The 26061-nt window shown below is 43.4% G+C and overlaps 1 protein-coding gene across 2 annotated transcripts; it reads left to right on the top strand.

The window, feature by feature from the left end:
• On the top strand, positions 1–25009 carry LOC111150455 (acyl-CoA thioesterase 9). Of its 2 annotated transcripts, XM_022507927.1 has the most exons (16): positions 1–150; positions 3217–3314; positions 5404–5430; positions 6065–6110; positions 8125–8295; positions 8558–8595; positions 12811–12894; positions 13302–13405; positions 18675–18748; positions 22249–22316; positions 22851–22962; positions 23131–23221; positions 23393–23478; positions 23888–23975; positions 24124–24274; positions 24696–25009. In XM_022507927.1, exons 1-16 carry the CDS (start codon positions 131–133, stop codon positions 24782–24784), a joined length of 1347 nt encoding a protein of 448 aa, XP_022363635.1. In that variant the 5' UTR covers positions 1–130; the 3' UTR covers positions 24785–25009. The 2 variants fall into 2 exon arrangements, with proteins under 2 accessions (XP_022363635.1, XP_022363636.1); XM_022507928.1 differs by lacking the exon at positions 5404–5430.
• Positions 25010–26061: the final 1052 nt, after the last annotated feature.

Genomic DNA, 26061 nt, shown 5'->3' with positions numbered 1-26061 from the left:
GCTCCGCGAGGGTGCGGTCGTGGGGAGCGACGGCGGGTCCCGCGCTCGCGCTCTATATTCCCTCAACTTCCCCCAACCGACCGGCTCGCGTGGCCCGGGTCTCTGGTGGTGCACGCGGCCGCAGAGCGCGATGAGGCGGGCGGCACTGCGGTAGGTAGCAGGGGGTCGGCGTGGCCCCGTCCTGGGGTCGCCCACGCTCGCGCTCCGGGCTGCTAGCGGCCCTGGGCGGAAGGAACCGGCTGCCAGCTGCAGGGACTAATGCGCTGGTTTGGGGGCAGAAAGAGGGGCCGGGTGGGAAGGGGCCCCTAGCTTCCGCCACCGCGCCCGGACCGGTGCCATCTGGCTTAGGGTGGGGCGCCGCGACCCCCACCTTAAAGGCTTCTGGAGCAGAGTTTGCTATTAAAAGCGAAGCGGCACTTTAAGGGAGGAAGTTGGGTGTTCCTTGAAATTCCTTTCTCTGTGTTCATCAGGGGTGTGTTTTGGAGTTAGCCCCTTGTCGGAAAGCTCGCATTTAGGTTTCCACATTAACTTTCCAACCCTTTGCCCTCCTTTGGAGAGCATTTTCGGGGTTAAGTGCTTGACCACTTGGACTCTGGGTAAAGTGTATTTTAATGTGCGCAGAGATTGCGGGGTACCTCTTGGGCTGTCAGGACCTCACTAGGACTGTGTGCCTAGGGCCTTTGGTGCTGATCTAAATTTTACCTTTAATGAGCAGCAAGGGCGCGAGGTGGCGGACTTGATTAGGGTACTTGGATAAGGAGGATGCCTTTTTGTATGTGTCACATGCCAGCTTGCCCACTTAACGCCTAGGGGCTTAGACTCTAGGACAAGTCTGGCTCTCCCCTAGCTCCTTTCACCCGAGCACTCCAGCTGTCCCCAGGTTCTTTGTGCCTAGCAAGGTCCCCAGGGGCCTTACCCTGTTACAGCATTTGAAATCATCCCACTACAGGTGCCACCAACTCAGTGTGGCCCACACTTGCGCTGACACTGAACTACGTCATTTCTCTTGGGGATCGTGTGTATCTCTCTCTCTCTCTCAGTCAGTGTCCTAATGGATCTTACCATCGGTTGAAAAAGGTTCTCTCCCTCTCTTTCATAGAACTTAAAAGCTTTGTTAACATTGTTTAGACAGTGTTACATTACAGGAAGGGCCACAGTTGACTTCAGGTTATATTGGACATGATGGGAGGGGCCTTCCACAAAGCTACACAGTCTTGGGGCATCTGAGTGGCTCACTTAAGTGCCTGACTTCGGCTCAGGTGTGATCTCGAGGTCCTGGGATCAAGCTCCACATCCGGCTCCCTTTTTAGTGGGGGGTCTGGTTCTTCTTTTCCCGCTTCTCCTGCTTGTGCATGGCGTGCTCTCTGTCAATCAATCAGTCTTAAAAAGCTACATGGTCTTGCCATGTGCCTTTCCCCAAGGAAACCTTTTTTGATCTCCTCTCCCCCTTGGAGGTCTCTTTCTTTGCCCTGAACTCCCATGAACCTGCGTTCCTTTCTTGTGAGTTCTGTTGAACCTTAAGCAGGCACTCTGTTAGTGTTCAGTGATTGCAAGTGTTCATCAACGAGTACTGACTGAGATGATTAGGTTATTTGACAAGTGGGCAATCTTTGTAGCTTCTTTTTTCCCCCCAGACTCAACAAAGAGTCACCTTTGTTCAGGTTCTAAATTGAAGCATTTCCGCAGAGTGCAGGGCATATGGGTGGCATTGCCTGTTAATGTACTGAAAACTCTTCCTGGACACCTACCCTAAGCTTGGGACCCAGAACAGAGCTAAGACATTTCTGCTCACACCTTAGGTGACTTCGGTGACTTCCAAGGCAAGACATGAAGAGATTGGCCTCCTTGATCTTCTTTCATTGGAAAAGTTCAATCACAGAGTCCTAGGGCCTGCATGTCTCAAAGGCTCTTGACAGTTTCTTCTAAAGGCCTACCTAGGAATTTCACTGTAGAACTCCAGAGAGCTAATCAGGGGATAAACCAATATCCCTCAGATACTGAGGTGTTGGGTAGTGATGAAACCATTCTTACGCTCCCTCCACCTCAGTGCTGCATATATAAAAGGGAAGTAGCCCGAGATTGTGAAAAATACAGCTTCCTGCAGATGCATTCATGCGTGCGTGTGTGTATGTGAACTTCTTTCTCCTTATGACAGTCCTGTAGGATAAGGCACTATAACCACCCCATTTTACAGATGAAAAAACTTTTTTGGGGGTGGTGGGGAGTTAGTCCTCACTTGTCCTGGCATGAGGTAGTAAGAATTTACTAATAATTTGGACTAGAATGAGTAACAGTATTGGGGGTTCTGGACCTTTCCACTGCCTTGCTTTCTTCACCTGTGCATTCGGGAGATTGTTTTGTTAATCTCTGATATTATATGTGTGTTATCCCTGATGTGATAGTGAGCGATTAGGAGTCAACACGTAAACAGTGAACTGAAACCAACTTAATTTATTTCGGCAGACTAGGCTAGGCACATTTGGGCAATAGTTTTTATTTTGTTTGGGGACTAGGAGATTTCTGCCCCAGTCCAATAAATATTCTCTTTGAGTCTGGAGAGGGCTAATTCTGTTTTCTTTTCTTTCTTTTTTTTTTAAGATTTTATTTATTTATTTGACAGACAGAGATCACAAGTAGGCAGAGAGGCAGACAGAGAAAGGGGGAAGCAGGCTCCCTGCTGAGCAGAGAGCCTGATGCGGCTTGATCCTAGGACGCTGGGATCATGACCCGAGCTGAAGGCAGAGGCCTTAACCCACTGAGCCACCCAGGTGCCCCTTATTCTGTTTTCAAATTGATTAACTTACAATTGGCTTTAGCTTATGGTGTGAGAATAAAGAACAAAATAAACGTTCATGTTTAATAATAAACGTTCATAATTAATTTACTTAACTGTTTACCAAATTGATTCTGGGCTTCTGAAGTTAATAAAAAAGCAAGAGTAGATCCATTAAACCTGGTTGATATCTTTTATTTATTTTATAGATTGTTAGCTAATTGGTCTCTGCTCTCATGAAATGTTTACTCCAGTTGGAGAGATGATTTATAGAATAGCATCATATGGAAATATACATACACTGGAGAAACAAGTACAGACCCTTACAGGAAAGTATATACTAAGGATGTGGGATTGCCAAGTGTTCTGGGAGGAGGGGCTGGTTTTTGGGGTTGCCTAGAAGCCGTGGAACCTAGTCCAGTGTGTTTTATCTTGTTTCGTAGGTTTTGTTCCTTGAACAAGGGGCTTCTTATTCCTGGCAGAAGATTGACTCAAAGATCCCAGAATCCAGAGAAAAAAGGAGTCATCCATATGCATGAAGGCAAGCATGGGTGTTTACCTTTTAGGCCCACGTGATTGAAAAAAAAACCTGTCTTACTTGGGAGGCATATAGATAGGTAGTTTAGGACAAATGAGACATACTAAAAGTAGATTTTTTTAAAGATTTTATTTATTTATTTGACACAGAGAGAGAGAGTGAGCACAAACAGGGTGAGCGGCAGGCAGAAGGAGAGGGAGAAGCAGGCTCCCTGCAGAGCAGGGGAAACCTGATATGGGACTGGATCCCAGGACTCTGGGATCATGACCTGAGTCATGAAGGCAGTGGCTTAACCAACTGAGCCACCCTGGTGCCCCCTTAAAGATAGACCTTTCATAAACTTCTCATTTATAAAATGATCAGTATAGTTTTGAGTAGAAACCACATTCAGAATTTTGGAGCTTTTGTTCCTGGGAGCCTGGGAGATGGAGCTCTTTCAGTAAATGATTTCCACCTTCCTTGTATCAGTACTAAAGGGGAAAACATGGACAAAAGACACCTGTTTATAAGTAAGACATGGGCTCTTCATTTGTAGCAACTAAATGCTCCTAATCTATAGTTTTGTTAGAGAAGCTATTAATCCTTGCTTAGTTGGGGCACCTGGGTGGCTCAGTTGGTTGGGCGACTGCCTTTGGCTCGGGTCATGATCCTGGAGTCCCGGGATAGAGTCCCGCATCGGGCTTCCCACTTGGTGGGGAGTCTGCTTCTCCCTCTGACCCTCCCCCCTCTCATGCTCGCTCTCTCTCTCATTCTCTCTCTCTCAAATAAATAAATAAAAAACAAACAAAAACATTTAATCCTTGCTTAGTTGAAGTTAATTACTAGTCTGATATGTAAATTATGGATGTCTATATTGATTTAGGAATATTCATTGTAATTAACATTGTGGCTTCTTGAAAAGGTACAAATTTATTAGATATATATATACACAATTAAAATTTCTAGTTTTTCTTGGCCCTTAATACCCACCTTTCTTCTTACACTGATTAAACTAGTAATAATCATTTTACATCAGCGGGGATTACCAAGTGTACTGTCTGGCATACTTTCCAGCCATTCTTGTATTCAAGGAGCTCAGGAGGGAAAAAAAGGTCAGAAATAAGTCCAGTCTCCTAGTGGTTACAGGCATACCTCAGAGATATTGCAGGTTCAGTTCCAGACCAGCACAATAAAGTGAAGAACACAACAAAGTGAGTCAAAAATCAATTTGGTGGTTTCCCAGTGCATTTAGAAGTTACTCTTACCCTATACTGTAGTCTGTTAACGATACTGTAGAGACTACACTGTAGTCTTTTAGCGATAGTGCTATGTCTAAAAAAACAGTGTACATATCAAAACAATTAAAATAGTACCATCAAAGCTCACTGGTCACAGATCAGCATAACAAATATAATCATTATGAAAAAGTTTGAAATATTGCAAGAATTACCAAAATGTGACACAGAGACATGAAGTGACCAAATGCTGTTGGAAAAATGGCATTGATGCAGGGTTGCCACAACATTTCAATTTGTAAAAAACATCCTATTTGTAAGGGACAATAAAGTGAAATGCAATAACATGGGGTATGCCTGTATATTTTGCAGTTCTCTATGATTTAGTTGTTTTTTTAAAGGTTTTATTTATTTCTTTTATTTTAGAGCGAGAGCGCAAGAACATAGGGGGAGGGACTGAGTGAGAGGGAGAGAATCCCAAGCAGACTCCAGGTTGAGCGCAGAGCCCAGTGTGGGGTTCGATCTCACAACTCTTGAGATCATGACCTGAGCCAAAACCAAGAGTCAGACACTTAACCGACTGAGGCACCCAGGCACCCTGATGATTTAGTTGTAATTAGAGTTTGTACCAAATTTATGGCATATAACAATTGTTTGACAGAAAAATCAACTATTTTTCATTAAAGTGCATGTTTTTCTAACCTTATTTCGTTTTGATCAGTTAGTTATTGAAGGACCAAGGATTGCTAAGGATAGTTAATTTCCTGTAACTAAAATATATATTTTATGAATCCTATATAAATGCATGTAAATAGATTTATTTTTTTAGTCTTTAATTTCCACTGCTTATCTAATTTATTTTCCCTTTATCCATATAGCATGTTCACCTATACATGTGAATCACGGTGTGTGTGGTAATTCGTATCAACTTTTTTTTTAAGTGCTTAATTTTTTTTGGCATTAATTCACTCTTGGATATTTTGAGCATTAACTGAAATTAAATTGCTTTCTTTGCTTTTCCTTGATCTATGTCTTTGCTTCATTTTTGTGGCTTAAACTTTTCTAACCCTTAGGATAGTATAAAAAATCAGAATGAGACTTGGCTATCAGTGTTAGTCCCTGCACTAAGCGGTCTGATCTATTACTGCCTATAAGAAAGGAGGTGACAATTTTGGTCATAATATCTCCATCATAAAGGAGCTCCTACTGACCGTGATACTGCCCCACCTGATGAATAATCGGAGTTACCCTTCTTTGTTTGTGTAAATAAATCCCAGTGATTGGCACCAGAGTATTCTTTTCTGCTCTAAGGAGACAATAGTTGTTTCAAGTTTTTAGAAAGCAGAGGCTTGATCCCTTTCCTGAGCTGTTTGTTGTGGCATTAAATGGAAATTAATCATTCTTTAAAGCTTTTGAGCGCATGAACTGCTTTTCTTTTTTTTTTTAATTACCTGCTTTTTATAGTTCTTGAACTCATTGCCGTAATCCAGTTCCAATTTTTCTTTGTTTCTTGGAGTGACCTCTTTATTTTTATTTTAGTTCGTGATAAGTTGCGGGAGATCGTAGGAGCATCCACAAACTGGAGGTAAGCATGTTTTGTGGTCATTCATTCTTCATCCCTATAGGCAAGGCTGTATTTAGGCCCAGCTGATGGTCTCATTGTAGGGATGGAAGGGGTCCTTGTGTTCGGAAATAGGTTGAGAGGTGTTTTTTTTTACTTGGGGGGAGAAGACCAACATTCCAACATACTCATCATTTGATGTACTGTTGTCATAAAATATTGTGATTTACATGCACTCTGTCTTTTTCACAGTGTATTCTGGTATTTTACCTCACTGGTTCTCAGCAAAACCTGTGACATGCTTATGGCATATATTCCTATCCTTTTTACCGAAGATGAAACTGAAACTCAGAGAGACTGAAGGATTAAGTATTAGGGTTTGGGACTTAAACCCAAGTTTCTTGGTTTTTCTATTTCATGCATCCTGACTTTTTATTGCTTCTTGTCAGTTCATAGTTAACCCAGTCTCTGAGTACTTCCCCACTGTGAAATAAGATAATATCCTTTTTTGGCATACCAAATTTTGAGACTAAATGAGACAAAAAGAAAAAGCAGTCACTAGACATAAAATAATCTATTGTTGGTATAGAAATTATCTAAGGACTTCTTTTTAACTGTTTATATGAAAATTTTCAAATTACTGAAAAGTAGAAAAAATGAATACCTATGTCCCTACCATCTTGATTGGATACTTAGGGTTTTCCAGATTTGCCAATATGCATATATTGGCTGAACTATTTCTTTTTTTTTAAAAGATTTTATTTATTCCTTTGACAGAGAGAGACACAGCGAGAAAGGGAACACAAGCGGGGGGGAGTGGGAGAGGGAGAAGTGGGCTTCCTGCCGAGTGGGGAGCCCGATGTGGGTCTTGATCCCAAGACCCCAGGATCATGACCTGAGCCAAAGGAGATGCTTAACAACTGAGCCATCCAGGCACCCCTGGCTGAACTATTTCTAAGTAAATTATAGGTATCGTGATAGCATGACACTTCGGCATGTATCTCCAATAAATAAATACTCTTGTGTAACAAAATCAGCAATTATGTAACTTTAACAAACAGGATATTCTCTTACAGATGTAAATGTATAGTAATTTATAGTAATTCCTCAAATGTCTCTTACAGCTTTTAAAAAAATACCAAGATCCAATAAAGGATTGTATATTGCCTTTAGTGGTTATGGCTCTTTGGTCTCCCCTAATCTGGAATAGTAGACAATTACCCTCCCTCCTTTTTTTTTTTCTGTGAGCTTCACTTTAAAGAGGTCAAGCCATTTGTCCTGTAGAATGTTCCATATTTAGGATTTACCTGGTGCCATTTAACTTGTTCCTTTACCCCCTCTATTTTTGGTAAGCTAATAGTTTCTGGCAATAGTATCTTGTAAGTGAAACTTAGAAGGACATCTGAACTAATGATATTGTCAACATTTTAGTTTCCTATCCCCTTGTCTCTCTCTCTTCTCTCCCACTTTAATTATCTCTTCTTTTTCTTCCCTTTCCGTCTCCTTTTCATGTTCTCTTCCTCTTTACCTTTTGCTCTGCCTTCTGTACTTCTTTTGGATATGCTCCATTTTTCTTCCTCTGTCTCTTCTGAAATTGAAGGCAGAGAGAGAGAGAGAGAGAGAGCTGGGGCACAGAGAATGTAAGAATTGTCAAGGTGAGGAATGGGAATATGGTGTTCAATGGCCACCTGTGTCCTTTGGCCCATACACATGTTTGTGTCCATCGCTGCATTTTTAATTCGATGTCAGGGGTTCTGTTTTTTTAATACACTTTTTGATGAAGAGAATATATGGTTTGTTTGGGTGTATCTCTATCACTTATAAGTGTTTTTTTTTTAATCTACAAGCCCAAGGTATTTTAACAGAAAATTTTTAATTCCACCACGTATCACGTGGGGAGGGAGGGAAGGAAGAGCGGATGAGGTAGGTCCAGACCTTTGTTTTCCTCCTTTGATAGTGTCTGATGTGCCTGCATGTCACTGGCATGCGGGATAGCACTGCCTCTGTGTTTCATGAAGTTTGCATCCTTTCTTCTCAGAGACCATGTGAAAGCAATGGAGGAAAGAAAATTACTTCAGAGTTTTTTGGCCGAGTCACAGAAAGGACTGCCGCCCAGGAGAATGAGAGACAGCTTTATTGAGGTTCTCTTGCCTTTGGGTAGTCAGCCTGAATTACGAGAGAAATATTTGACTGTTCAAAACACCATAAGGTAACACAGTACTCTTTTTATTGCTGTCATTTATTTGTTTTTATTTTATTTCCTTTAATTACTGTGACTTTGAGATGTAATTCCCATATCATACTATTCAGTTATGTAAAGTGAGCAGTTTTGTGGTTTTTAGTATATTCGTAGAGTCACGCGGCCGTCACCACAATCAATTTGAGAACCTTTCATCTTTCCGAACTGTTCTTCCTTTTTAAGGGATGATCATCATGATTTTCATTTAATCGCAGTTATCTTTATTTCACAGATTTGGCAGGATTCTTGAGGACCTTGACAGCTTAGGAGGTACTGGTATTGTTTTAGTATTTCTAAATAGATATTTACTATTTTAGTATTTCTATAGATATACATTGAATCCTTTGGCTGGAGGGGACTTTTTAATTCTTTAACTTGCACAGATGAGGATATTCTAAAAGAGGAGTAAAAGAAGAGTCTCTGTTACCTCTGAGTTGTCATAATTTTTTTCCTGGAAACGTAGATTCCTGTTTAACAGTTGTAATCTCATTAATTCTTCTTTCTAATTACTTTTCAAAAAGTCTTAAATTTATGGAAAAGTTGCTAGTACAGTACAAAGAATTGTTCTTCTCTGAGTCATGTAAGATAATGCTGATGTGATGCCCATCACCCCCGGTGGTTTTCATTAGTCTTTCCTACAAACAAGGACATTCTCCTTCATAACCACAGTACAGCCATCAAAATCCAGAAATTAACCCTGCTACTTGAGATTCTTTAATCCTTGGACCCCATTCAACTTTCACTAGTGGTCCTTTGTAGTAGAAAGGATCTAGTTCTGAATCACATGTTGCATTTAGTTGTTGTGTCAAGAATAGCTCCTCAGTGTTTCTCTGATCTCAAAGACCTTGATACTTTTGAAGGTGGTAGGCCAGTTCTTCTGTGGAATTTCTCTCAATTTCAGTTTATTTGATGCTTCCCCAAGATTAGATTTGAGACCTGCATCTTTGGCAGGAACATCACAGAAATGATGGTGTGTTCTTACTGCATCTCATCAACTGGTGCATAATTCTCATTTGTCCCATCACTGGGATGTTAACTCTGATTCCTTGTTGAAGGTGGTGTCTGCCAGGCTTCTTCTTCTTCTTCTTCTTTTTTTTTTTTTAAAGATTTTATTTATTTGACTGAGAGAGATCACAAGTAGAGAGAGAGGAGGAAGCAGGCTCCCTGCCCAGCAGAGAGCCCGATGTGGGACTCGATCCCAGGACCCCGAGATCATGACCTGAGCTGAAGGCAGAGGCTTAACCCACTGAGCCACCCAGGCAGCCCTCTTTTTTTTTTTTTTATTATGTTCAGTTAGCCACTGTATAGTACATAGTTAGTCCTTGATGCAGTGTTCAGTGATTCATTAGTTAAGTATAACACCCGGTGCTCATCACAGCATGTGCCCTCCTCAATACTTATCACCTGGTTACCCCTCCCCCGTGAAACCCCCACATTGTTTCTCAGTGTCCATAGGCTCTCATGGTTCATCTCGCTCTCTGATTTCTCCCCCTTTGGATTTCCCTCCCTTCCCCTATGGTCCTCCGAATGAAACCGTATGATAATTATCTTTCTCTGCTTGACTTACTTCACTTAGCGTAATCTCCTCCAGTCCTGTCCACACTGATGCACAGGGTGGGTACTCATCATTTCTGATGGAATTTTATTCAGCCAGACTTCTTCACTGTAAAGTTACTCTTTACTCCTTTGTAATGAATATGTACCTTGTAGGCAGGTAAATTTAGACCTTATAAACAGCCCATTTCTCATCAGACCTCCAATTTATTATTTTAAAATCTATATGGACTCAAGGATTCCTATTTTATTGAGTGGATTATGATATGTCACTTTCATCTCTTGTGGTGCTCAGATTGGGCTAGGACTGTCCCAGTCCTTTCACACTGGCCTGTGTTTTCTGTGTTTTTCTTTCTTTCTTTCTTTTTTTTTTTTTTTTGATGTGTCCCTGTCATTCTTTGAGCACATCCTCACTTTCTGGCACAAGAAGACATTCTAGGCTTATTTGTACTTTCCCTGACTTTGTCCCAGAATCAGCCAAAGCTCCGAGGAGCTCTGGTTCTTCCTGATGGAGAATGGTCATTAGAAACCAAGATAATGGTGCTGGGAGGGGTCCTCGCTGCTGGGGTGTCACTGCTCCCATGCCCTTTCAGTAGATGAGGTAGGGAATCTATGCACATGCACATACATTTACATCTATCTTTTTCTGTCTGTTTATCCATCTATGAAAATGATGGGTTCATGCTGACAGTTCTAATTCTGGTTCAGTACCACAGGTTCATTGATTTCTTCCCTTTTTGTATTTGTAATTCCCTTTCCAGCTGGCTCCATTTTTCTAAATCCATTTACTTATTTGATCAGTGTCTGCTGCATGAAACTAATTTCATACCTCTGCCACCCCATCCCCTCACGGACCCATCATGGATGCTCCCCTCATCTCACTGGGATTCATCCTAGGTCCCCTTCTGCAGGGTCACCGTCCTCATTGTGCTCAGCCTGCAACATGCCGGGCCACTGCTCTTGTTGCCTCCTTCTTTATGTCCTCCTGACCCCATCTGGGCTTCAGCATCCTACTCTGGGCTACCTTACTTGCTCTTACTAATGACTTTTGGACTGAACTGTTGGGAAAGGATTTAAAGAAAGCCTCTAATGACTTCTACAATATAGACATTAAGTCCATTATTGGGCTTAACACCCAGCTGCTTGTCCCTTCAGATTAAATAAACCTGGTCAGGGGTGCCTGGGTGGCTCAGTCAGTTAAACGTCTGCGTTTGGCTCAGGTCATGATCCCGGGGTCCTGGGATCGAGCTCCACATCGGGCTCCCTGACTCCTGTTGATGGCCGTTCCTTTCACCTGCTGACTTGATTCTGTTCTTTCTAGTTCTTCCAGCAACTTGCCTTATCACCTATGCTTTCTCATATCTCAAGCCTTTTCTCAAGTTCACATTTCCTTCAGCTTATAAACATGTTGAAGGTTCTTCCATCCTACAAGGAAGACTATGTAAAGCCACCTTCCCTTACAACACTGTTGAACTTTCTCCCCCACTTCAGAGCTAACTTTCTGGAACGAGTTAGAAAAAGTCATTTGCTCTTATTTCCTTTATGTCTTGACTTCCTATTTACTTCCCAGTTTCACATGTTTTGCCTTCTTCTCCTCCTTGCCATTGAACTGCTCTTGCCAAGCCCTCCATTGGCCCCCTTATTTCATGATCTAATGGGTGCTCCAGGTTTACCTGATCCCTTTGTGGCTCCTAATATTGCCAAACTCATCCTTGGGCTTTGGGGACATTTCCTCCTGCCTCTCTGGCTGTTCCTTCCCAGTCTCCTTTGTGGGTTCCTCTTTCACTAGTAACCTTTTCAATGTTGGTTATGCCCAGGGTTTTGTCTTCTGTGCTTTCTTGCTTATCTGTACGCTCACTATAAATGATTGCATTTACTGCCAGTGCTTCACTTGTTCTCAGTATGTGGAATCCTTAGGAAGCTGCGTTTCTTGCCTTGCTTTTCTGAGTTCTAGACCCATTCGTCCTCCTGGACATCTCCATGTGGATATGCCATAGGCTTCTCAAGTTTAACATGTTGAAAATAGTCCATTCTACTCTTCTTGTATTCTCTTTTTCAGTGAATGGTGTACCATATTCACTCAGGCAAGCTAAAGACCTGGGGTTATTACAATCTTGTCAAGTGTAACTTCTTCTTTACTCGAGGATCTTTTTATTTCCATTGGTACTGCCATAGGTCAGCCACACGCGATTTATTTTATGAGCACCACAGAGGCTTTTAAATGGCCTTTCCTGCCTTTAGCCTCTCATTCCCCCAGTGCATCCTTTAGCAGGTGCATGGATGGAAGGATTTATTCTCACTTAACTAATATTTATAGGATGCAGACCCTGGGCCCTGAGGGTTACTGATCCAAGTTTGAATGAATCATGGGGAAGCAATGAGGCCACCAAACACAGAAGTATAATGCAACTTTAAATGGGTTGTTATTTATAAGACGCATAGAGCCACGCTAAGCTTATTGAAATATGGAAAGTACACAGCCACAGGGTAGTGTAGGAGTCAAGGGTGTTATGGGGAAGGAGGGAAAACTTAAGTGAAATAATTGCTTTATGATTAGGAAAGAATCAGAGGGAAAATAGATAGCTGAGTCCTTGTGATTTGTTTCTCTTTTCTGAAGATGTTTGACGCTGTCAGACTCATGTGCTGGGGTCTTTCTCTAATTGAGGCACTGTGTCTCTGTGCAGCGGTAACAGGACACCTGGTAGGCTTGGGCTTTGGGCTTTGGTTTCTTCACCAAATCTAAAATTGAGTGGCAGTTAGATTAGAGAATCTCCAAATCTCTTCAATGTATGAAAAGTCTTTGGTCCTTCGATAAGACCACTAGTGGGATATAGGGGGTTGTGTCTTCAAAACAAGATAATTTCAGGGAATCAGTTGTAAATGTTGAGAAATAATTTTGTTTTTCCTTTATTTTGTTCTCTTCTCTAACAGTTCTTATTTGCTACATGCACACCAGAATTCATGAAGCTAAGATGTCTCCTTTGTCGATAGTTACAGCCCTGGTGGATAAGATTGGTAAGCGATATTATTTTCTGAGCAAAATTCGAATTCTCAGTAATTACAAGAGATTATTGAAATTAGGGGAAATATTTTCCGTTTATGGGGGCATTTTCATGTATATATACAAAGGAAAATGTCTAGAATGCTGTATACCAAGATACATATTTATTATAATATTCTTTGAGTGGAAGGGTTTTGCATGATTCCATTTTATTTTTTATATTCTTTGCATTGTCTGCAGTTTTCCAAAAGATACATAAATTTCTGTTGTATGTCAAAAAAGTTATTTTGGTTTTGAAGACTAAAAAAAAAGAAAAAAGGAAATGTGATAGAATTTGCCAGAATTTCAAGTGAAATTTTCCAGTTGTAATAGAGAAAATTTGGGGTATGGTTTGAACTCAGATTGATGTTCTGTTTTGTAGATATGTGTAAGATGAGCTTAAGCCCGGAACAGGACATTAAGTTCAGTGGCCATGTTAGCTGGGTTGGGAAGACATCCATGGAAGTGAAGATGCAAATGTTCCAGGTGTGTATGCATCTAAAGTTTGCCTGCTTGTTCCAACACCACCGGCCAGGCCTAGTGAAAGAAAAGCATATTTACCTCTCTGTGAATACACAGGGATACAGCTCACCACTTCTAGAAAAAAATAATTGGAAGTTCATGTCATGCATATGGTGGGTTATTTTTTTTTTAGATTTATTTATTTATTTTTAGAGAGAGTGAGAGAGAAAGAGAGAGAAAGCGAATGTGGGGAGGGGCAGAGGGGGAGAGAGAATCTCAAGCAGACTCCCTGCTGAACCTGGAGCCCAACCAGGGGCTCCATCCCAGGACCCTGAGATCACGACCTGAGCCAAAATCAAGAGTCGGACGGTCCACTGACTGAGCCCCCTAGGCGCCCGGTAAATGGTGGGTTATTAACGTCCTCCTCCTGTGTAAAGTCTGACACATTATTTGGTGTTTATGTTCAGTGTGTATTACTTTCAAATCACATACAGCTATTTACCCCAGAGAATTCACACGAGTCTGAGTTCCATTAGGCATGAATGGTAGTGGTCACTCTGTTAGTTTCCTAGGGCTGCAGTAACAAAGTACCATGAAGTAGGTGGCTTCAAACAAATTGTCTCACTGCTTGGAAGCTAGAAGTCCAAAATCAAGGCCTTAGCAGGACCATGATCCCTCTAACATCTGTAGGGAGAGAATCCTTCCTTGCTTCTGGTGGTTTGCTGGCAGTGCTTGGTGTTCCTTGGCTTGCAGCTCTGACACTTCAGTCTCTGCCTCCATTGCCATATACTCTTTCCCTCTTGTGTCTCTATGTCTCTTCTTTTTTTTTTTTAATTAAGTAATCTCTGTGCCCAGCGTGGGGCTCGAACTTAGAACCCCAAGATGAAGAGTCACATGCTCTACCGAATGAGCCAGCCAGGTGCCCCTCTTCTTACAAGAACATCAGTAATGTTGGAGTAAGGCCCCACCCTACTCTAATATGACCTCATCCTACTTCCAAGTCAAGTCATGTTCACAGGTACTGAGGTGTAGGGTTTCATATCTTTTTCCAGGACACTGTTCAACCCGTAACAGTCGCTTAGACCCATATAGCAGTTAGGAAGAGCTCCTCTAATGAGCAGAATTCAGAGTAGCTATTATAAAGAAGTAAAGTCATTTGACCAGAAAAGGTTCCTCAAAGAGGATAGTAGCACAGAAATCAGATAATTCAGAGTACGAATGGTGAGCATAGCATAATGGATAAACTTGTTCAATTACTGTGTTGTACACCCGAAGCTAATGTAACAGTGTGTGTCAACTTTACTGAAAAAGAAATAATAAGGGACAAAAAGAATGGCTTCTTCAGTTATGCCAAGGTATTCAGTAGGCCCATTATTCAGATACATTTTTTCTATTCTGGAATGATAAAGCATTTCACCTTTCAGAAAAGTCTGAAACTTGCTCTGCAGTAATTAAAGTTTTATCAGAATAGTTTAGTTTTTTATTTGATGCTATATATAAGCAGTTGGATTCTTTAACTCCCATGTTGTTATAACTGACAGTAACACTTTTTAGAACAAAATGCAGATCGTAGGGGATATAGCTATGATTTGTCCACACTGTTTTTTTTTTTAAGATTTTATTTATTTATTTGACAGAGAGAGATCACAGACAGGCAGAGGCAGAGAGAGAGGGGGAAGCAGGCTCCCTGGTGAGCAGAGAGTGTTGGTTTTTTTTTTAAAGATTTATTTATTTATGGGGTAGAGGGACAGAGAATCTTAGCAGACTCCACACTGAGCACAGAGCCCGACATGGGGCTTGATCCCCAGACCCTGAGATCATGACCTGAGCTGAAACCAAGAGTTGGACACTTACCTGACTGAGCCACTTTCATGGTTGATTCCTGTTCTGATTCCTGCTGTCCAATGTGCTTTTTGGAGGATTCTTGGTAATTTGAATCTTGGCTAAATAGGTTGAAAAGAGAAGCAGGAGTTATTGAGAGGACAGAGCCAATGAAAATTAATGTCAGACAAGTACAAACTTCTGTTTTAAGTTTGTGTTTCTCATTGGCCATTTTGGCTAATAACTAAAGAGCTGAGTGATCCTTCCGTTCCAGAGAGGAAACTTGGTGGTAGGTGCTTTGCCTTTGGTTTGGGTCCCCTGTAGGTTCAAATCCCAGCTCTGCTGCTTATTAGCCATGAGACTGTGGGTAGATTACATACCTTCTCTGAGCTTCTGTTTTCTCAACTGTAGCATGGAAACAGTACCGTGTTATATTGTTTGGTAAGTATGAATAAAAAAACAACCCAACTGTCTTGATTACTTGGTAGAATTGCCTGTCACACAGTGAGCACTAATGCCATGTTGGCAGTGATGTTAATTTGTTATCGCTCCTGTGGAGGTGGTCCCAAGTCTTTTCTGGGATTGACCTTCAGACCTATCTTCCGAGCGCCTGTTACATCTTTGCCCCTGCATGTGCTCTTGTTGCCTCAAATCCAACGTGTTACAAACTGAGCACTTCAGTTTCTTCTGCAGTCCTAATCCTCCTCGATTCCTACCTTTGCCTCCACAGCCTTGTGGCAAGTCTTACAAATTCATCACCCAGAACAGCTCACCAGAGTTTGTTCTTGTCACACAAGAGGCAGCGAGGCCTTGAATGAAGCACAGGGGCCTAGTTAGTGAGCCTCCCTGCTGCAGTCTGTGGTCCCTCTGTTGAGGGACCAGTTAGACCTTCCAGAGCCGACCTCAAATCACCTCGCTTTCCTTCTGAAAAACCTTCTGTGATCATTCTCTGTGCATTACAATCTAAACTCTTTGGACTAGTTAAGATCCAAGGTGCTCCATAAACTAGCTCCACAACCGTACTTGCAGCAACTTAGCATTTATATACCTTCCTAGAGCTTGCTGCGGGACATTTTGAACCTCCTAAGAGTAGAGCGTTGTTCGTTTTTGCATTCTCGATGTTTGGCCCTAGCAGGTGTTCCTTCTGATAACACGTACTTTGAACAGTGGGTTGGATGAGTATCCTTGTTTATGCTTTCTTCTTGGCCTGACGTCCTCAAGCTCTGGCTCCACAGATCCGCATTCCGCCTGTGCTCGCAGATCCCCTCATGCCCCGATGCTTCCCTCATCCTTCCAGCTCACAGCCCCTGTCCCATCCCCATGCCTCCTTCCCCACCACCCCTGCTCTGAGCCTTTCTCCTGGCGCCTGCGAATCTCTTCTCCACCGAGCTGCATATGAACACATCTGTTTCTCCTCTGCTAGGCTATACATGTCTTCAGAACAGCATCTGGGCGTGAGTCAGCCAGCCCACTTCCTGACATCCATTCATTTGTTGTTCCCTTAGCCACTGTTTCTGGAGGGCCTCTTCTGTGCTAGGCATGCGGCGGTGAGCTAAACAAAGTTTCATTCTCTTAGAGTTTACAGTCTAGTAATGCTCAATCATTTTCTGCCCTAATTCATACATCAGCAATTATCTGCTCTTTGCCGGTGCTTGCGCTAGGTGCTAGAGATGCAGACGTGAGCGAAAATGGTCTTGGTCCTCAGGGCGCTCATGCTGCGGAGGGACTCTGCCACGTATGTAAATGACCGTGATATACGGCCCCCAACTTAGGATGGTTTGATTTTTCAGCTTTACGATGGCGTGAAACAGTGTTCAGTAGAAACTGTACTTTGAAGTTTGAATTTTGATCTTCTCCTGGGCGAGTGATAGGCAACACAGCAGCAGCTACGTGATCGTGAGAAGAGATGACTCATACACTTGCAACGCGCCTGTCCCCGGGCAGCCGTTCCGTGTTTCCTTTCAGGACAGTATTCAATAAATGACCTGAGGTAGTCAATGCTTTGTTATAAAATAGCTTCGTGTTGGATGATTCTGCCCAGCCGTAGGCTAACGTCAGTGTTCTTGAGCACGCTTCCAGTAGGCTAGGCTAGGCTGTGACGTTCTGTAGGTCATGTGTATTCGACTTAATGACGTTTGCGCTTTAGGGTGGGTTTGTTGGCATATAATCTCACTGTGAATCAGGGATGCTCTGTAGTATTGAAGCATTGCACAGTATTTCTCCACAGGGACGCTCTTGGCATTGCACGTAGGAAGTTATGCAGGACAGTCCCCTGCGTTGTGAGGTGTTTAGCTCCTTGGTTACCCCTGCCCCATTAGTGATGTCCCTCAAGTCATGTGACAACCAGAACCTCTCTGACACATATCCAGATGCTCCCAGCAGGGTGGTACCCATCTGTTGTGTTGAGAACCACTTTCAGGGGAGGATTTCGTTTCCATTCTCGTAGCAAACCAAGGAGGGAATGGTGACCTCTGCCTGGGGAGGAGGGAAGGGGCAGGGGTGGGGAGGAGTGTCCTGAGGCGGGCGGCTGTGACGAAGGCATCAGGCATGGGCATGGACAGGACAAGTTCACTAGCACAGTACGTTCCAGGACCTCCCAAGTTGTCAGCGGTGGCTAGGGCAAAAGGTGCAGGTGTGAGGGGGTGTTTGGTGAACAGCCAGAAAGGAATCTGGGCCATGGTGTGGAAGGCTTTATATGTAGTGCCCGCAGGCTTAGAGCAGGTGCGGGAAGAAGGTCGAGGGGGAGGGTGATGGGGCCTGACCGGACACAGGGAGGAGGATGAGGGGTGAGGTCTGTTGACGAGCGAGCCTGGCACACCCCCAGCTGATGATGGGACTTCACGGCATAACTTTCTTGCAAGTACAGACCCCTAGAGGTTATAAGAAATGCCTTAAAACCTCAAAGCCTTGTGCATTGTACATGTCTCACTTCATCCACAGAATGTCACTGATCCTCACCCTTTCTTGGGAGCCCCCAGGCTCAGCTAAGGAAAGCCAAATGGGCTGGTCATTGGCAACTGAAAACACTGACATCTGTGGGAGCAGAGGGCCTTTCGCCTGGCTCTGTGTGCCTTCGTGAGGACGGGCGGGCGTGGAGAACGCAGAATCCTGCGTGCTGCCGGACAGTCCCATGATGCTGATGGGGCCGGTCCCTCTGTGACCCTTGCCCTTGAGTCTCAGTCACACGTGGTTCCAGAGCCTGTGGGTCATGGCCATCCCAGCCCTTCTTGCATGGATCCTGTTTGAATGTTAGGAAGTCTTTCTCCTCTTTCACACCACAGGCTCCTTGGTCTTGCTGCCTTTCACCCAGAGCTTAGTTCTGTGCCTGGCAGCTCAGCAGATGGTGGTTAATAAACGCACTTTTTTCTAATTGCAGCCTTTTCAAAGCATGCGAGCTAGCTGTTAGAATTGCAGCAGGTCTTCCCAGTAAATGCATTTCTTACATCTGTATTTTTTTTCCATTGTTCTTTAGTTACATGGCAATGAATTTTGTCCTGTTCTGGATGCGACATTTGTAATGGTGGCTCGTGATTCTGAAAATAAAGGGTAACTTCTCTTTTTTCCTAATTCTTTGTTTTGAAAATTTCAAAGAGACCTAAAACTAGAGAGAAGACTATAATGAATTTCCATATACCCATCAACTAGACTTAGAATTTTTAAACATTTTTTGCCATATTTGCTTCATCTGTTTTTCCAAATTATATTACTTTGTTATATTTTAAAGCAAATCCTAGACATAATGACCTTTCACTCTGAATACTTTTGTGTAGGGATCACTTTAGTGATGAGGATATTTTCCTAAGAAAAATACATTACCATTAGAGTGCCTAACAAAAATAATAGTAAGTTTGTAATATATTCTCATGGTCAATGCATATTCAGTTTTCCCCAGATCTCTTTTTAATGATCTGTTTGACTCAGGATCCAAACAAAGTTCAGGTACTATATTTGATTTTTATGTCTATTAAGCCTTTTATTTTTGTTATAGCTTTATCGAGATATAATTCACCTGCCATACAATTCACCTATTGAAAGGGTACCGGTACCGTTTGATGACTCGTAGTGTATTCACAGAATTGTATGATCTCTTAAGGCTTTTTAATCCAGAACGGTTGTGTGTCCTCGTTGCCCCCTTAGTGTTTCATATCAACTTGTTGAAAAAACCAACTCTTTTGTACGGTGTCCAGCTTTCTGGATTTGTCTCTTGGCTCCCTCCTGGTATTTTTTTTTTTTTTACTTATTTCTGTATCCCTAGTATATTCTGTAAACTGAAGTTAGATCTAAAGCTTTGATCGGTTTCAGGTTCAGCTTATTTGATGAGAGCATCTTGTAGGTGATGAGATCTATGTATCTCAAAATTGTAATGAATCTCACATATCAAGTCAGGTACAGGTTGTCCCGCTCGTAGTGATGCCGAGATTGGAGTGCGGTGGATCAGTGGTGACTGAACTGGCCTTTTCATTGGAGAGCTCACTTGATCCTCTTGTGATCAGCAATAATCTGCAGGTCGTAGTGGGGTACAGGGTATTCCCAGAGTGTACTTTGTCACCATGTGAATAGCTAGCTCCCTGTCTTCTTTCAGTGCCTTTTTTTTAAAAGATTTTATTCATTATTTATTTGACAGACAGAGATCACAAGTAGGCAGAGAGGCAGGCAGAGAGAGAGGAGGAAGCAGGCTTCCCGCTGAGCAGAGAGCCCGACGCGGGGATCGATCCCAGGGTCCCGGGATCATGACCTGAGCTGAAGGCAGAGGCTTTAACCCACTGAGCCACCCAGGCGCCCCTTCTTTCAGTGCTTTGAATGTCCATTGCTGATCGTTGCTTTAATCATTAAGGTAAATCCTGTCTTTCCTCCTATATTTACTACCTGGAGTTCTGGAAAGAAGAACCTTCCTTTGTTAACTAGGGCAGTTTGATTTGTAAAGGAAAGTCAGGATTAATGTTTCATTCTTGCCCTTTATTTACACATTTTCCAAGTAATGGGTTGCTTGACTAGCTAGTGATGACATGGCTTGTCTACTTTTCGGCTTTTTAAAAAAGCGTCATTGTGAATTCATGGATTTTAATGGTATGTATGTCAGTAAGTTGCAGCCTTTGTTCTTCCTGGGGCTCAGAGTGTACCATCTTTGGGCAGTAGGACCCCCTTTAAGCTTGCTTCTGTGAAAAGCCCTTTTCATATTTCCCCTCTAGTCTTCCTGTTCTCTGGTACAGTGGGATATTTGGGCTCATCTAACACATTTCCTGCCTCGGACCTGGAATCAGCCATTTCTCCACGGAGGCCAAGGTTTCCTCTCAGTGAGCGCTGGTATTCAGAGACTAGAATCCGGGCATAAGAACGTATGTTGTTTCTTGTTTGTCATTGTCTCTACGCCTTTTCAGTGCACAGAGCTAGGACGCGTGTTACAAAGCAACAAACAGGGGCGCCTGGGTGGCTCAGTGGGTTAAAGCTTCTGCCTTCAGCTCAGGTCATGATCTCAGAGTCCTGGAATTGAGCCCCGCATCGGGCTCTCTGCTCAGCGGGGAGCCTGCTTCCTCCTCCCTCTCTCTGCCTGCCTCTCTGCCTACTTGTGATCTCTGTCTGTCAAATAAATAAATAAAATCTTAAAAAAAAAAACCAAACACACACCCAGTGTCATGAGTTTATACCATCAATTCCAAGTCAGATTGAACTTTACAGATTTTAACTTCTTTGGCTTTATACTTTCTTCCTCTTAAGTTGTATTTTTGGTTCCTAACACGAGTCATACCCAAGACGTTGAAACAGAGAAACACTGGTGCTGGGGTGGGAGGGAATGGAATGGGATTGCTGTGGGTACAGGACAGTCTAGGGGCCTGTGGGGAGTCTGATTTGTACTAGAAACTTGAAGGAAGTCTGCAGCGAGAAACCTTTCCTGCTACATGGAGAGCTGACTCGGAAGAGTGAGTTAGGATCAAACCGTCCTCTGGTGATTGATGTGAGCGTAGAATGCAGCCCACGGCTCTTCACTCCTCCCAGCAGCCCGGCTGACCTGCTGATGCTGGCTGGCCTGGGCCTCCTTGCCGACCCTGGAAAGGGCTGGATTTAAACTCTCTTGCAGATGATGCTTTTGAATTTTCTGAGCTGCCATTTCAGTATCTTTGTTTCCATTTTGAAAAATTTGCCACCTATAGAGAGCTGGGATAATGCAGTGAGCACCGATTAGGCTTCAGCTAAAGTCACCGATTAACGTTTTGCCACCAGCCTTATTCTATGGCCCTCTCACTCTAAGTACACACATGGACACTCTCTCCCTGAATCACTTGAAAGTAAGTTTTGAGACTACTTCTGTAGATGGTTCAGCCCGTACCTCCTGATAATAAGGTCATTCTGCTACATAACCTCGATGTCTTTATTATAGCCAGAAATTTAAGTGGTATAGTGGTGCTATCTAATGTACGACCCACATTCAGACTTTGCCACTTGTCCCTAGTTTTATAGCCCTTCCCCTGAGTCAGGATCTGATCAAGGATCATATACTGTATGTGGCTAACATGTTTTTTTTTTTTTTAAAGAGCCTCCTTGCCATTTTCTGTTTTTTAAGATGTTGACATTTTTTATTTTATTTGGTTTTTATTATGTTAGTCACCGTACAGCACATCATTAGTTTTTGCTGTAGTGTTCCATGATTCACTGTTTGTGTATAACACGCAGTGCTCTGTGCGATCTGTGCCCTCCTTAATAACCACCACCGGATATTAAGGACATTGACATTCTTTGAAGAGTCCAGGCCAGGTGTCCTGTAGAATGTTCTACAGCCTATTTTTGGCTGTTTCCTCGTTACTGTGATCAGGTGAAATTTTTCGGGGAGAGGTGGTATCCTTTTTATAAATGTGAACTTTCTAGTGTACAGACTAGTTCATGACCAGAAAGCTCCTCAGTTGTTCCAGAGTTATTAGGGAAGCAGTCAGGCAGCATTACCCAAGACCAACAGCAAAGACTTCTTGAAATGAGTGGGTAATTGGTCACCTTCCATATTTACTGGGTCATGACACCTCTTAAACTGTAATCTTTTCTTTTCTTCTCTTTAGGCCGGCATTTGTAAATCCACTCATCCCTGAAAGCCCAGAGGAAGAAGAGCTCTTTAGACAAGGAGAATGTATATTAATTTGTTTATAACGTAAAGATACAGTTTAAAAAGCCCATTTACTGTACTGCAGAGGAGGTTATGGAAGAGTATGGATGGACTCCTCATGGCGGTCACGTGTCTTTCTCGTGCCAAGAATTTATTGAAATTAAAAATACCTTATTTTTTTTTCCCGCTGGAGTCCTCAGTTTGAACAGTTTTATCAATTAGACAATATTCATTAAGTGAAAGATTTGCTTTCTCATTTTGTAATAAATGGATCAATGAGATAACTGCTGGGCAGGGGTCTAGGCCGGGATGGTCTTTCCATATGGTCTTTAATTAGCCCCACCTGAGCCAGTGCAGTTTCCTCCCAGAGGCCAAGAGTCACCGGACAGCTTACGTAGCCTCAGCAGCCTTCTCTGGGATATGTGTATAATTGCCCGTGGGCTTTACAAAATCTGGAAATGTTCCCTTTGTAGGGTCCAGCGCAGCACAGGTCAGGAACCCCAGTGCTGTAGTGTGACCCCCACCCTGATCGTAGCTCCTTATTGTCCTGTGTTCCAGTGAACAAGGGGAGAAGGGTCGCCTTCAGTGCCAAGTCATTACTGAAAATGGCTCCCAGTGCTGAGGAGAGGACTACCATCCACGAGATGTTTCTTAACACGCTGGATCCAAAGTAAGTTAGCATGGTGAGATTGCAGGTTGTGAAAGCATTTAAACTTTGGCCCTCTCCACAGTTAGGCCTGCCTCGGCATGCTGGGAGTTGTTTGCAAATATTTTACTTTTCGTCAGCAAAACCCTGGCATTTCAAGAGGGTTTACCAAATCTCTGTTTGTTTGTACAGGACTGTAAGTTTTCAAAGTCGAGTTTTGCCCCCCAACGCAGTGTGGATGGAGAATTCAAAACTGAAGAGCTTGGAAGTTTGCCACCCGCAGGTATTGTAAGTTAATGAAAAATCCTTTAAATAGGATAAGTCGCATTCGTGGTTCACATGTAAAATCTGACACACCTTTAAACTGACCTCCGTTCCGCAGCATTGTTCTTTCTTCTATCTTTGAGGGTGGCCGTGAGCTCGTGTATGTTCAGCCTTATTTTATTTCCAATAGGAGCGCAACATTTTCAATCGGATCTTTGGTGGTTTCCTTATGAGGAAAGCATATGAACTTGGATGGGCTACTGCTTGTAACTTTGGGTGAGTTGGGGGGAAGGTGGTTGTAACCTTCGAGAAGCAATGTGTACTGCCCGCTTGAATTAAAACATTTCGGCCCAGTCTGGATGTGTTGGGGCACGTGTTCTGTTAATGGATACACATTACAGCGATACCGCCTGCCTTTCGTGTTACTTTTTCAAAGGCTGTTGCTCTGCCTTTGTCACTTAGTACATTCAAGACCTGAGAAGAGGTGATGACAGTCAGAAGGGAAGAGGTAGAGGGGTGGTCTGGTCTCAGCGGCCTCGCTTACCATTCTTTACTGGTAGGATTATTTACCCCTTCTCTAGGTTTATTCTTTGATCATTGAAATTTTGCTTCAGCTCATTGTTAGGGGAGAAATAGAGATCATGTGGATTTTGTGGTTGACCCCAGTTCTGCCTTTTTCCGTTAGTGGCTCCCGACCGTTTGTAGTAGCAGTGGACGATATCATGTTTCAAAAACCCGTGGATGTTGGATCGTTGCTGTTTCTGTCTTCGCAGGTAGGTGTGCGATGAGAGGCAAAACACAATTTTTTATCGTTTGGGCCTAGAAGAGAAGTTTGTTTTTCTAAAGCCACCGTTTATCTTACGACTGCCTTTCCCCGCCTCGCGAATGCACTTGATTGACTATCATGTCTAAATCTCCTAGGTTTGCTTTACTCAGGACAAGTACATTCAAGTCCGAGTACACAGTGAAGTGGCCTCTCTTGAGAGTAAAGAGCATATGACCACCAATGTCTTTCATTTCACGTTCATGTCGGAAAAAGAAGTGCCCTTGGTTTTCCCCAGAACATATGGAGGTGAGCGGCGGTGTCTGCTTGTCCCTAATGAATGGAAGAACTTTCAAAGACATTTTCCTTCTTTTAAATTGTGTAGGAGGTGTACTGTTGCCTGTTAGCTCAGGAACATATTTTTAGAAGATTGTGCTTTTGAGGGGCTGCTGCCTGCCGGTGGCTGTCACTGCTCTGCCCGGGCTGGCTGTTGTCTGAGGGGTCGGCACTGGTGGTGGTCAGAGACTGGTGCAGCCCAAGGAGAGGGGCGCGAGTGGAGGCCCGCTCCCTCAGGAGCCTTGCACGGCCCTGGCTCTGGCCCCACAGGGCGTGCCCAGTGTCACGTTTGCACGCTTGTTGTTGTCCTCGTGTTCGCAAGTAGTCTCGTGTTTGTTCAATGATTCTGTAAGGTTCTGTGTGTTTCTTCACGGTTCTCTCGTCTGTGTTTCAGAGTCCATGTTGTATTTAGACGGGAAGCGGCATTTCAATTCCATGAGCATACCGGTGAACTTGAGGAAGAACTACCTTGTGGAACCCTAGGAAAACCATACTTGTTGAAGAGCGACTGTCCACACGGACATAGTGCCCCATGAAGGCCTGATCACGTGTCCTGGTTTCCGCGTTTATTCTCCTCCTCCAGAGAGAAGAATGGATTCAGCCTTTAGGGTGATCAGAAAGTACACCAAGAGGGAAGCTGGGTGGGGCAGAGGGAGGAGGAGTTATTAAACAATAAATACTCTCAAGACAGTTTAAATCATGACCCTACCATGTTGCCTCCTGTGTGGTAAAGAAATTAGGTCAGAATGCCTTTATACAAGGTTGGAAACATTCCTTTCTTACACTTACCACAAAATATCCATATGTGCTCTTTCCTGCCAAGGTATTCAGAGGACATTCCTTAAGCCTGACCTTGCAGTTTCCCTGTGTTGTCTAAATCCTGTCAACCCGACAGGATTCCTCTGTGTTTTGCCTCCCTCTGCTTCCCAGCTTTTGTTGTTAGCAGAGGGCAGAAGAAAAGTCGGTGAAGGGATCCAACAAAAGGCAAGGCATTTGGAAGGATCTGTGGGAAGCTTTAGATCTAAAGCCGTACCAAGAGGAGGTGTTCAGAGGGACACACATGATGACACACAGAACCCACACGTTCATTCTTCCGTTTGCCAGGCAGCTCTTCAGCACACTCGGCCGGGGGCTGGCCAGGATGTATCTGATTCAAAAACAGAACAGTAATAATAACAGCTGCGATGCTTACCGAACGCTTGCCCCTGTGCTAAGGCACTGTCTGAAGCTCTTGACATGTATTTGCTCATTTATTTTCCCACCAATGCTAGAGGTAGGTTCTGGAACCCCCTCAGGTCAGTCCACTCGGGAAACTGAAGCACAGAGACATTAAGTAACTTGCTCACGGCCCCACAGCTAGTAAGTGGTGGTGCTGGCATTCAGAGCAGGTGGTGAGCACTCTTACCAGAACATTGTACTGCTTCCTGGGAATCTAGCAAGGAAGTCCGTGTCCAGTATCACAGTGTCACCTAGGAACCCAAAGGGAGGTATTCCCATGAGTCTAGCCGAGACAGTGTCTTCCTGGATGGAACCGGAGGTCTGCTGAGTCCGGAAGAGACAAAACCCAGGCCTCACAGAAGAGTCCTCCCTGAGCGAGTGCTCCTAAGAAGGAAGCAGTCCTCAGTGTGGGTTTGGGATTAGCGATCACAAACTTGGTTCTGTCACAGAATTAGCTGAAGTGCTTTCTTTTAAAAAAATTAATATTGGGGCGCATGGAGGGCTCAGTTGGTTGAGGATCTCAACTCTTCATTTCAACTCAG

Source organism: Enhydra lutris, unplaced genomic scaffold, assembly GCF_002288905.1.
Source record: "Enhydra lutris kenyoni isolate GAN:26980312 unplaced genomic scaffold, ASM228890v2 scaffoldscaffold23, whole genome shotgun sequence".
NCBI lineage: Eukaryota > Metazoa > Chordata > Mammalia > Carnivora > Mustelidae > Enhydra > Enhydra lutris.
Note: the sequence above shows the minus strand (reverse complement) of the source record. Positions and strands in the feature narration are given on the sequence as shown.

What these genes read in the sequence shown, in the direction of transcription:
- LOC111150455 (XM_022507927.1), top strand. Translation starts at nt 131, where the DNA reads ATGAGGCGGGCGGCACTGCG. An exon ending in GCTCTTTAGACAAGGAGAAT is followed by an intron (nt 22,317 to 22,850) that starts GTATATTAATTT and finishes CCTGTGTTCCAG; the next exon opens with TGAACAAGGGGAGAAGGGTC. An exon ending in GCTACTGCTTGTAACTTTGG is followed by an intron (nt 23,479 to 23,887) that starts GTGAGTTGGGGG and finishes TTTTTCCGTTAG; the next exon opens with TGGCTCCCGACCGTTTGTAG.